Source organism: Mytilus californianus, unplaced genomic scaffold (genome assembly GCF_021869535.1).
Source record: "Mytilus californianus isolate M0D057914Y unplaced genomic scaffold, xbMytCali1.0.p SCAF_7, whole genome shotgun sequence".
Lineage (NCBI taxonomy): Eukaryota > Metazoa > Mollusca > Bivalvia > Mytilida > Mytilidae > Mytilus > Mytilus californianus.
In genome coordinates, this window is record NW_026262723.1 from 91983307 (window position 1) to 91995985 (window position 12679).

General features: G+C 31.4%; 1 protein-coding gene and 1 long non-coding RNA gene across 4 annotated transcripts in view; one reads left to right on the top strand and one right to left on the bottom strand.

The window, feature by feature from the left end:
* Positions 1–355: 355 nt before the first annotated feature.
* On the top strand, positions 356–9044 carry LOC127708750 (uncharacterized). The gene is made up of 2 exons (XR_007985355.1): positions 356–1204; positions 8850–9044. It is a non-coding gene; the product is annotated as an uncharacterized LOC127708750 (long non-coding RNA).
* LOC127708740 (oxidized purine nucleoside triphosphate hydrolase-like) overlaps positions 2993–12679 on the bottom strand; it is a 34199-nt gene continuing 24512 nt past the window's right edge. For 2 of the 3 annotated variants that reach the window (XM_052213871.1, XM_052213869.1), the window contains exons 3-4: positions 11856–12001; positions 9081–10303 (exon numbers count right to left, since the gene is read on the bottom strand). In XM_052213871.1, the coding sequence (XP_052069831.1) occupies positions 10131–10303; positions 11856–12001 (319 nt within the window). In that variant the 3' untranslated portion in view covers positions 9081–10130. Of the gene's footprint in view, positions 3514–9080; positions 10304–11855; positions 12002–12679 lie in introns of those variants that run through there. The other variant, XM_052213870.1, reaches the window with a different exon arrangement.

Consider the following 12679-nt stretch of genomic DNA (forward strand, 5'->3'; position numbering starts at 1 on the left):
TACTCGTATCAAATCTTTTAGAAAAATCGAATTTTTACAGAAGAGTGTCCACCATGCACTTGCACTACACTATTATTAGAATAGTATAATAGAATGATATACAAATGGATGAAAATTATATATATATGTAACTGTTATATTAATATAATATATAACAACAAACTAGTGTATACTGATTTGTATCACTACAATATAATAGTTATTACGGTGAGGTTGAATTTCCTGTCATTTATTCATCACTATTATATTTTAGTGATACAAATCAGTATACTCTGGTTTGTTGTTATATATTATATTAATATTTGTATAATTTATAATAGTTACATGTATATATAATTTTCATTCATTTGTATATAATTCTATTCTACTATTCTAATAATACCGCTACATTGACAACAACACTTAAGTAAACTGCATCTTTTATTGTTGACATGTTTCTCCGATTATACCGGCGTCATCAGGACAATACAGTTCAGCTTGTTTATCTGACAACCCTGCATACTATCTGGTATCCACTTAAGGGAACTCTACCAGCACAAAACATAGGAGGCGTTGGTTCAGCAGCTCTTTATTTATTCTAAAAATAGTGCAGTGCAAGTGCATGGTGGACACTTCTGTAATAATAATTCAATTTTTCTAATAGATTGGATTTGAGTAGGCATTCATATTTTCCCGCAAAACGTTCTTCAGATATTCTTCCGCATGCGTTAATACAATTTTTCTGTACGTGTGCATAGATATTAATGATTTTTTTACTTATATATATATTTCTAACGACAAAACATTTTCATATTATTAATTTATGTTCTAAAAAAAATATTTTTATGAGTATTCATTGAAGAAATGAATTTATAACAAGTGATAAGGAATGTTATTTTGCACTCGATAATGTCCGCATATTTATACGATCGGTTACCAGTCAAAAACGAAAGTCAAATCTCTGTGGCAACAATACATCAGAATGCCCTCACAGTCATCGCGATGTAAAAATATATAGCAGTAGTCCACATACGACTTTAAAATCTAGTTAAGTTTACAGTGTAATGTTTGATTGTTAACATAGATCTAGTATATATGAAGTGAAATATTCAGTTGAATAAATGTAAAATTAAAGTAATTAAATGAAATAATTTGTGTTTCAATTTAACAATTTTCTTTTGTTTTTTCATATTATCTGCTGTTCAACATTTCAACCAATCAGGGTGTAAGTATTATAATTGTCCTCTTTCATTATATTCAGATTACGGTTGTTCAACAACAGAACATCATTATCTAATCAATAAATGTATTCCTCTTGATACTATAATTTTCGGTACTTTTCACATAATAGTATGCATATGGAGCATGATATTTTAGAATTTCCAACAGCTTAAGCATCATTCCAAATTTTAGTCAGATTAATTTATATCCTTCTCTTGATGCTTATTACATTTCATGATAACTGGTCTTTTTTTTAAGTTCAAAGGAAAATTTGCAAAGATGGTGTTCATACAGACGAACAGACATTCCAATACACCCACCTAAAGAAATTGTTTTCAAGGGGATTAAATCAAGATTCTTGTCCTAGGGTGATGAAGTATGCAGATAATAGTCTATGTTCCTCTCTATCAGTGTATAGTGTTCAATACTAGAGGCTTCAAGGAGCCTGTGCCGCTCACCTGTCAATTTTGCACAAAATTGATACAATGCAATGAGAATATTTCAAATAGTTTCCAGATAAAAACAGGAAAAAAGTATCATCCGTCAAGGGCAACACCTCATATAAGGAATAGACTGATGATTTCATGCATATTAACTGATTTGTAGTTAAGTGTCCAGCTGATAATTTTAGCTTTTTTTCAGTTTCTCACCATCTACTATAGTTTACACCCAAAATGCAAAATGATCATTCAGTAGACAGTCAATTATCCTACTAAAAAATACTGCCTGTTTAACTGGATTTATCATTCAGATTTACTTTGAGATAACCTTGTTGTTATGAGCAGAGACATGTAGTACAAACTGTTTGTGTCTGTTTTGAGAAATAAATTAACCAGTATTTATATTCTATTATTCTATTTACAGACATGTCAGTTTTGTGGAAAAGTAGACTATCGGCCTGGATGCATGTCTGGATATCATGAATGTGAATGAATTTGGTGCACCTTTGAGAGAATTGCCTCCTGTTGAGCAAACTATTGATATCAGCATTACTATTATTTTACTCTAGAAACTTACTATATTTACTTAGTTTAGATATATAAATAACTATACCTCTTATTTGTTTGTATCTATTTATTAGTTATTGTTAGTTCATTTTATACACCTATACTATTGTATAACATAGTGGCAAAAGAATAAAAAATATTAACTTTAATAGTACCGTTTTCTGTAATTCTCCTAACTCAACATGACACGTCACATTGAAATTATGTGGTCCATCTACTTAATTTGCCAAAACCATACTTTATTATCTGCCAGGTTATCCAATATATATCTTAATGTGCCCTGTGATTGTCTAAATGTTTGTATTTTTTTTACAAAGATATTGTTTAATTATGAAAGTGTTTGTTAAATTGCATTGCCTGTTATAAACTGAAATATGTTTATTAACTGTTGAAAGTTACTCACCTCAATGTCAGTCTTTAATGCAAAAGTGTTACATTACTAATTTAAGAATTCTACCCTTATCATTGCATTCAGTGAGGTGTTAGTTTTTTTATCTCTGTGGAAGACTTCATAAATACTTAGAGTTGAAGAACAGGAATAAAAGTACAGTTTCTTTTCTTAAGGTTTGTCAAATGTATGTAGGGGTTTTAGGTTAATATGTATATATCAAATCCATACTTTTCAAGTATTCTAAAACAATGTGTGAGCTACTACATTTGAACTATACATAAATCTTGAACTGTCTGTTAAGTTAAGTAGAAATTAATCTCCTACTTCTAGAAGCATCCTACCAAATGTACATCTATACTCTACATGGATCTACTAATGTACTAAGTTTCATCTACATTCAACAAACCATGTAATAATTATTGTTGCAAGATTTCCTTTCTTAAAATCCATGGCAAAAAATGAAGATAAATTTGTTAGGAGTTTTTGTACTTTTACACATTTATTTCAAAGCCCTCCTCTTTTCAAGTACATGTCCACTGAGACAGCTTTTTTACAATACAGTTCAGCTTGTTTGTCTCTTTGATATAACAGTAATGTAGCTATTGGTTGGTTCTTTAAGCTTCCCGTTTACTTATTATGTAACACAGTCTTTCACATCATGGCATTTTTATACCTGAATCTTAAATTCACTTAGTTTGCTAAATACATGACTGTTCATCTGCATAATCTGAGTGAGTCAATATCAGAGGTCATCAACTTCATCTAATGTATACTTTAGTATACTGTCATTACCTTGAAACAGGAAGTAACCGGAAAACTTTTGACCTTTTAGATACAGTGGAAACCATAATTTATCATCAGGCCACATCTTATCAAATGGAATATTAGTGGTATCAAACCACTCTGGTCTCATCTCTGAAAATGGATAAAAAATTTTATTACATATTGATATATAATGAATATAGTGGTTCAATGTGTTTTCTTCATGATGTTGAAGGAATGAAGTGTTACCTTTTTGAATAGCAATCCAATTGTTTTTTGTTGTTCAAAATGGGGGAAAAAATCATATGTACATAATTAGACAAAAGGCAATCTGACCATCATTAATAGTCTTCTGCTACCATAAATCAGCCGGATAAGGCATTTTCCAATCTATTGCACTTATAAAAGAGAGGCGAAAGATACCAAAGAGACATTCAAACTCATAAGTCGAAAAAAAACTGAATGCCATGGCTAAAAACAGAAAAAGACCAACAGACAAACAACAGTACACAAAACACAACAAAGAAAACTTAAGACTGAGCAACATGAACCCCACCAAAAAACTGGCAGTGATCTCGGTGCTCCAAAAGGGTAAGCAGATCCTGCTCCACATGTGCCATCCGCTGTGTTGCTCATGTTAGTACAAACCTGGTGATAAGTCTTATTCGGTAGGTCACATTCAGGGAAAAGCAGCACATTCACCAAAATAGGCAGTTTTTTCAAAGATAATGAACAAGAATTATGGATGGATACCCCATATCCTTTGTTTTTCTATTAAGAATAAACAGCTGAAACTAAAATTACTTTTCTGAGTAAATTATCGATCCTGTATGCATTTTTCATTTATTTGTGTTTTTCAATTGCACCAGATCCATGTAACCTATTATCAGCTAAATGGAAAGTTACCATAATGTAATATGATTGGCAGCGGCACCTGATTACTATTTGCCTATAGCCTGTTTTAACATCCAAGTTTGAAACACCATACATGGAGTTGACACTAACTTGGATGTACAATACGTGTCCTTCAAAAATGAAATTCTTCAGAAATACCCCAGGGCAAACACCTGGACAGGAAAACACGTAACTGTTTGAAGTATGAAATATAGATCGAGGGTATAATTAATGCATATAAAAAGGTGAACTTTGATCGATCAACGTTGAACTCTAGTTGTAGTTAATTTGAACATGCAATTGACTGTAATTTGATAAAAATAAGGAGATTAAAATCATCCTCCTTGAAAGGAGATGAAACAAACTTTAGTATGGGAAATTGAAAATGCAATATGTAACCGTTTGTGATAAACCTTACGGTGCCAAACGTGGAGCAGGATCTGCTTACCCTTCCAGGAACACTTGAGACCACCTTCTGTTTTTGGTTGGGTTCGTGTTGCTCAGTGTTTAGTGTTTTCAATGTTGTGTTTTGTAGACTTTTTTTTTATCTTTTCGTCGTTTTTCCTGTTTTGTCATGGCGTTGTCAGTCTGTTATCGACTCATGAGTTTGAATAATCCTTTGGTATCTTACAAGTCTCTTTTTTAAAGACTTTACTTAAAATAATATATATACAAGTTAATATTATAAGTTTTTGCAGTTGCAAAAAAAATAATATGATACGTATGCACATAAAATTTTGTCATTTGTCATTTGAAAGATTTTGACTATTTACTGTCATATGAAAATAACATAGTATTCAGTAAAGATAGAGATACATCTTTAGACTATTAATGTCTAAGTTTTTCTCTTTCATTTCATATTCCACTGAATCTGACTGACGAAACAGCTTTTTGTGAGTAGCTTTAACTTTCAGTAACATATCATGTTGGGTATACAATATCACCATTTATATATACAAATATACAGCAATTTATTTTATGAATCAAATGTACGATTTGAACAAAGTTTAAAAATATATTAAACAGACATTTTCTACAATCAAAAGTACATTCTATATTAAATTGGAAACATAATCTGTAAATAGTTCAAAGTCTCTGAGTGTGACAAGTGTAACAATACAGTATTACTGATATTTCCTTTATTTTTTTCATATGCTGTTCCTATGAATTCATCAACAGGGGGTAAGTTTTTATTCGTTTCTGTGAACGTTTTTTCAATCATATTTAAACATATAAAATTCCAATTACGTCATGTAAAATTTATATGCAAATCTTTTTAAGATTAAAATGGTATGATAAGTACAAGAAAAGCAAAAAATCGTTTCAACTCTGAATTAAATTTACATATTCAATTTTTTGAAAACATCTTAAAAATAAAAAAAAAATGAATACACTAAATGTCAAATTGAACACAAGATGCTTGCCAACATATTTGTTAATCATACACGAGTCGCCATATTTTTCTTGCCAAAATAGTAAAAACTAACATTTAGTGTTAACCATCGTCATAATTTATAACAAAATAGTTTCAAACTTGCGCATACTTTTATACACACAACCAGCTATGGGTCCAGTGTGCAGTTTTCCTCGGAGTTCAGTATTTTTGTGATTTTACTTTTTATGTATAATGCAACTTGCATGTTAGCTGTAATTGGACGTGTCTGCTCTAACGATGAAATATAAAGAGCCCTGGGGTGCATGTAACCAAACCTTTCTGTAATGATACACATACGAAAGTCAAGGATTTTTTGGCGATTTTGATAAAACTTTTAATAACTACAAAGAAGTGACCTTAATGACTTTCCATATCAGAGGTAAAGGGGCAACATATGCACAAAGTATACCAGAGAGCAGTCATTAGAACGTTTATTTGTTAGAAAACACTGCAGATCAATGGTGTAATTTGTTTCTGTGATATTTCCTATAAATAATAACAGTAGGTGTGTGTATCATGGTGTCAGTTTGGTATAACTAAACATCTGTCTCCGAAATCAGCCCTTCACTTACGATAAAATTGAATTGTGGTAATGGGTAAAATAATTGAGTCCTAGTTCCATGGCATTGTCTTATACATCCACATCCTTTTACCCCCCTTTCCTTGTGATATTCTATGGCTAACTTAGAATATATACACGTAGAGCAATGGGAACATCATGATCGATCCTAAATGAAAATAATGTTTAAAAACAGTGATTTTGACCCTGGTCTTGGGATTTATTTTTATCTGGTTCAAACAATAGATGAAAGATGTCGGCATGTGATGAAGGACAACAGTTAATCAAAGTACCGAAGTACTGAGCATCGGATGACTGCAAGTTCTTGTGGATGGCCGTCACAAGCACTTGTCTCAGAAAAAAAAACACATCTCTATACCTGAAAGTTAGGTTAATGTACAGAGATATATTTTTTTCTGAGACCAGTTCGTGCGTGGATGATGAATAAATGACAGGGAATTCAACCTCACCGTAATAACTATTGTAGTGATACAAATCAGCATACTCTGGTTTTTTGTTATATATCATATTAATATTTGTATAATTTATAACAGTTACATCTATATATAATTTTCATTCATTTGTATATAATTCTATTCTACTGTTCTAATAATAGTGCAGTGCAAGATAATGGTGGACACTCTTCAATAATAATTCGATTTTTCTAATAGATTGGATTTGAGTAGGCATTCATATTTTCCCGCAAAACGTTCTTCAGATATTCTTCCGCATGCGTTAACACAATTTTTCTGTACGTGTGCATAGATATTAATGATTTTTTTACTTATATATATATTTCTAATGACAAAACATTTTCATATTATTAATTTATGTTCTAAAAAAAATATTTTTATGAGTATTCATTGAAGAAATGAATTTATAACAAGTGATAAGGAATGCTATTTTGCTCTCGATAATGTCCGCGTATTAATACGATCGGTTACCAGTCAAAAACGAAAGTCAAATATCTGTGGCAACAATACATCGGAATGCCCTCACGGTCATCGCGATGTAAAAATATATAGCAGTAGTCCACATACGACTTGAAGTTAAGTTTACAGTGTAATGTTTGATTGTTAACATAGATCTAGTATATATGAAGTGAAATATTCAATTGAATAAATGTAAATGTAAATAAATGAAATAATTTGTGTTTCAATTTAACTATTTTCTTTTGTTTTTTTCATATTATCTGCTGTTCAACATCACAACCAATTAGGGTGTAAGTATTAATTGCCCTCTTCCATTATATTCAGATTACGGTTGTTCAACAACAGAACATCATTATCTAATCAATAAATGTATTCCTCTTGATACTATAATTTTCGGTACTTTTCACATAATAGTATGCATATGGAGCATGATATTTTAGAATTTCCAACAGCTTAAGCATCATTCCAAATTTTAGTCAGATTAATTTATACCCTGCTCCTGATGCTTATTACATTTCATGATAACTGGTCTTTTTTTCTAAGTTCAAAGAAAAATTTGGAAAGATGGTGGTTCATACAGACGAACAGACATTCCAATACACCCACCTAAAGAAATTGTTTTCAAGGGGATAAAATCAAGATTCTTGTCCTAGGGTGATGAAGTATGCAGATAATAGTCTATGTTCCTCTCTATCAGTGTATAGTGTTCAATACTAGAGGCTTCAAGGAGCCTGTGCCGCTCACCTGTCAATTTTGCACAAAATTGATACAATACAATGAGAATATTTCAAATAGTTTCCAGATAAAACAAGCATTCTGTGAGTATTGCATGGCAATACATAGTCCCCTACCGGTTAAAAATTCATTGTAATGGAACGAAATTCTAACTTGATCTATAACTTGTCATGGTGTAAACTACATAAAACTAGATAACATTGAGATGGGCCATCTCTGTGGGCCCCGCTGTGAATAATGTGTGGTCAAAAATTTGTATCTTTATCATTTGACATGGTGTTGGTTTATATACATGTCAAGTATAAACTTTGAAATCATAACGGTTCTCAAGATATACAGCGGACACGATCTTTACCATAGGACATGGGGTTGTCAACAAAAACCAAAGTTTTTGACCTTGACCTTTGACCTAGGAAGTTGTACATACATTATGACACACCCTCTGGTGTTGGTTAAAATACATGTCAAGTATAAACTTTGAAATCATAACGGTTCTCTAGATATAGAGCGGACACAATTTGTTAAGGACGGACGGACAGACGGACAGAGTGCAAACCTAAAGTCCCCATCGACTTCGTCAGTAGGGGACTAAAAACAGCAAAAAAGTATCACCCGTCAAGGGCAACACCTCATAGAAGGAGTAGACTGATAATTTCATGCATATGAACTGATTTGTAGTTAAGTGTCTAGCTAATAATTTTAGCTTTTTTTCAGTTTCTCACCACTTCTATAGTTTACACCCAAAATGCAAAATGATCATTCAGTAGACAGGCAATTATCCTACAAAAAATGCTGCCTGTTTAACTGGATTTATCCTACAGATTTACTTTGAGATAACCTTGTTGTTATGAGCAGAGACATGTAGTACAAACTGTTTGTCTCTGTTTTGAGAAATAAATTAACCAGTATTTATATTCTATTATTCTATTTACAGACATGTCAGTTTTGTGGAAAAGTAGACTATCAGCCTGGATGCATGTCTGGATATCATGAATGTGAATGAATTTGGTGAACCTTTGAGAGAATTGCCTTTTGTTGAGCAAACTATTGATATCAGCATTACTATTATTTTACTCTAGAAACTTACTATATTTACTTACTTTAGATATATAAATAACTATACCTCTTATTTGTTTGTATCTATTTATTAGTTATTGTTCGTTCATTTTATACACCTATACTATTGTATAACATAGTGGTAAAAGAATAAAAAATATTAACTTTAATAGTACCGTTTTCTGTAATTCTCCTAACTCACCCATGACACGACATGTTGAAATTATGTGGTCCATCTACTTAATTTGCCCAAACCAAACTTTATTATCTGCCAGGTTATCCAAAATATATCTTGATGTGCCCTGTGATTGTTTGCATTTTTTTTTTTACAAAGATATTATTTAATTATGAAAGTGTTTGTTAAATTGCATTGCCTGTTATAAACTGAAATATGTTTATTAACTGTTGAAAGTTACTCACCTCAGTGTCAGTCTTTAATGCAAAAGTGTAACATTACTAATTTAAAAAAATAAGAACTCCACCCTTATCATTGCATTCAGTGAGGTGTTAGTTTTTGATCTCTGTGGAAGACTTCATAAATACTTAGAGATGAAGAACAGGAATAAAAGTACTGTTTCTTTTCTTAAGGTTTGTCAAGTGTGTGTAGGGGTTTTAGGTTAATATGTATATATCAAATCCATACTTTTCAAGTATTCTAAAACAATGTGTGAGCTACTACATTTGAACTATACATAAATCTTGAACTGTCTGTTAAGTTGTTAAGTAGAAATTAATCTCCTACTTCTAGAAGCATCCAACCAAATATACATCTCTACTCTACATGGATCTAGTAATGTACTAAGTTTCATCTACATTCAATAAACCATGTAATAATTATTGTTGCAAGATTTCCTTTCTTAAAATCCATGGAAAAAAATTAAGATAAATTTGTTAAAGTTTCTGTACTTTTACACATTTATTTCAAAGCCCTCCTCTTTTCAAGTACATGTCCACTGAGACAGCTTTTTTACAATACAGTTCAGCTTGTTTATCACTTTGATATAACAGTAATGTAGCTATTGGTTGGTTCTTTAAGCTTCCCGTTTACTTATTATGTAACACAGTCTTTCACATCATGGCATTTTTATACCTGAATCTTAAATTCACTTAGTTTGCTAAATACATGACTGTTCATCTGCATAATCTGAGGGAGTCAATTTTAGAGGTCATCAACTTCATCTAATGTGTACTTTAGTATATTGTCATGACCTTGAAACAGGAAGTAACCGGAAAACTTTTGACCCTTTAGATACAGTGGAAACCATAATTTATCATCAGGCCACATCTTATCAAATGGAATATTAGTGGTATCAAACCACTCTGGTCTCATCTCTGAAAATGGATAAAAAATGATATTACATATAGATATATAATGAATATAGTGGTTCAATGTGTTTTCTTCATGATGTTGAAGGAATGAAATGTTACCTTTTTGAATAGCAATCCAATTGTTTTTTGTTGTTCAAAATGGGGAAAAAAATCATATTTACATTTTACATAATTAGACAAAAGGCAATCTGACCATCATTAATAGTCTTCTGCTACCATAAATCAGCCAGATAAGGCATTTTCCAATCTATTGCACTAATAAAAGAGAGGCGAAAGATACCAAAAGGACATTCAAACTCATAAGTCGAAAAAAAAACTGACAATGCCATGGCTAAAAACAGAAAAAGACCAACAGACAAACAACAGTACACAAAACACAACATAGAAAACTAAAGACTGAGCAACATGAACCCCACCAAAAAACTGGCAGTGATCTCAGTGCTCCAAAAGGGTAAGCAGATCCTGCTCCACATGTGCCACCCGTTTTGTTGCTCATGTTAGTACAGACCTGGTGATGTCTAATTCGGTAGGTCACATTCAGGGAAAAGCAGCACATTCACCAAAATAGGCAGTTTTTTCAAAGATAATGAACAAGAATTATGGATGGATACCCCATATCCTTTGTTTTTTTATTAGGAATAAACAGCTGAAACTAAAATTACTTTTCAGAGTAAATTATCGATCCTGTTTGCATTTTTCATTTATTTGTTTTTTTCAATGGCACCTGATCCATGTAACCTATTATCAGCTAAATGGAAAGTTACCTTGTGAAGCACTAGTAGGCCAAGAGAATGATTTTTTTTCTATCTCATTCAAAATTTAGAAATTGTGTTTATACTGTTGTTCAAATAAAAAAGACATTTAAATATTTCTTACAATATTTCCAATCAAATAAACTACAATGTATAATGCAAAAATAGAATAATGATAAAGTGTACAAAATTTATTCGACTTTTTTTTTTTTAAATTCCTTTTACTCAATCTGAGCATATTATAATTTGCATATCTTTGTCAAATGCAAAATTTGGCCTAAATAATCATACAAACTGCAGCAAGTCAGCAGAACCGTGACACATATATGATTTTATGACATTTAGTTAAGGATGTTCCCTACTCTTGTTTTTGAATTTTTGTCAGATATTCCGAATCTTCTAGTTTTATCCATTTAGTTCCAATAAAAATTGTATGAAAAATCTAGAGAGAATCATTTCCTGCCAAATTTTCAATTGATTATATCTCAAAAACCAGAACACAGACCTTTCATTTTTTTTTTTACTTTTTAGTTTCTTAATTCATATACTAACAATGTGTCAAGTCTTTAAAAAATCCCTGTTATTTTGAAACAGAGAAGTGAATATCCTTAAGGAAGAGGCAACAGAAGTATACTGATGTAAATATTTCATAAAAGGTAAAAACAAAAAACTCGAAATGAAGTGATGCCATGTGTGACAACAAGGTAAGAATTTCCTGCTATGCATGCATCACCGACAATGCGAAAAAATATGAAATATCTTTGTTAGGGAGTTGAATTATGGGATTAAATAACAACAGGTACCTGAAGATTCTTCTACTGTACCAGTAAACTGTTCTGTTGTAAACACATGGACCTCCAATAGCTGTGGGTCTCCAACAAATTCAAATTTCAACAAACCTATCTTCTCCAGGATATTACTTACCAGACCACATTCTTCTCTTAATTCTCTAAAAGATAAAACATCTTGCCATAAACTGTGGAAATATACAAATTTACTAACATTTAACAAGAAGCTCTCAAGAGCCTGAATCGCTCACCTGTAATTTTTTGCTTAAATCTTTCATCAATGATTATTTTTGCTTTTCAATATATATTAACGAGTGGCTTAAAAATGCCATTTAAATGTTCTTTGTATCTGTCATATTCTCTTCAAAAGCAAAAAAATGCATTTTTCCCCTATGTTCCATTTTAGCCATAGTGGCTATGTTTCTTGACGCACAATGAAATAAAATACAAAATTCATACTAGATACTCTGAAACTCATTCAGCCCAAGTTTAGCTGAAATTGATTCAGCAGTTTTAAAGGAGAAGATTTTTTAAAGTAAGCAAACTAGATGAACTAATTGTGAAAAATTGTCTTTAAAGGACAATAACTCTTTATGGGGTCAATTGACAATTTTGGTAATAAAACTGACTTGTAGATCTTACTTTGCTGAACATTTTTGCTGTTTACAGTTTATCTTTATCTATAATAATATTCAAGATAATAACCGAAAACTGCATAATTTCCTTAAAATCATCAATTCAGGGGCAATAACCTTAACATCAGATACCCGATTTGGCTGATAATTTTAGGGCAGGTAGACCTTGACCTAATGAATACTTTAACTCCTTGTCTGATTTGC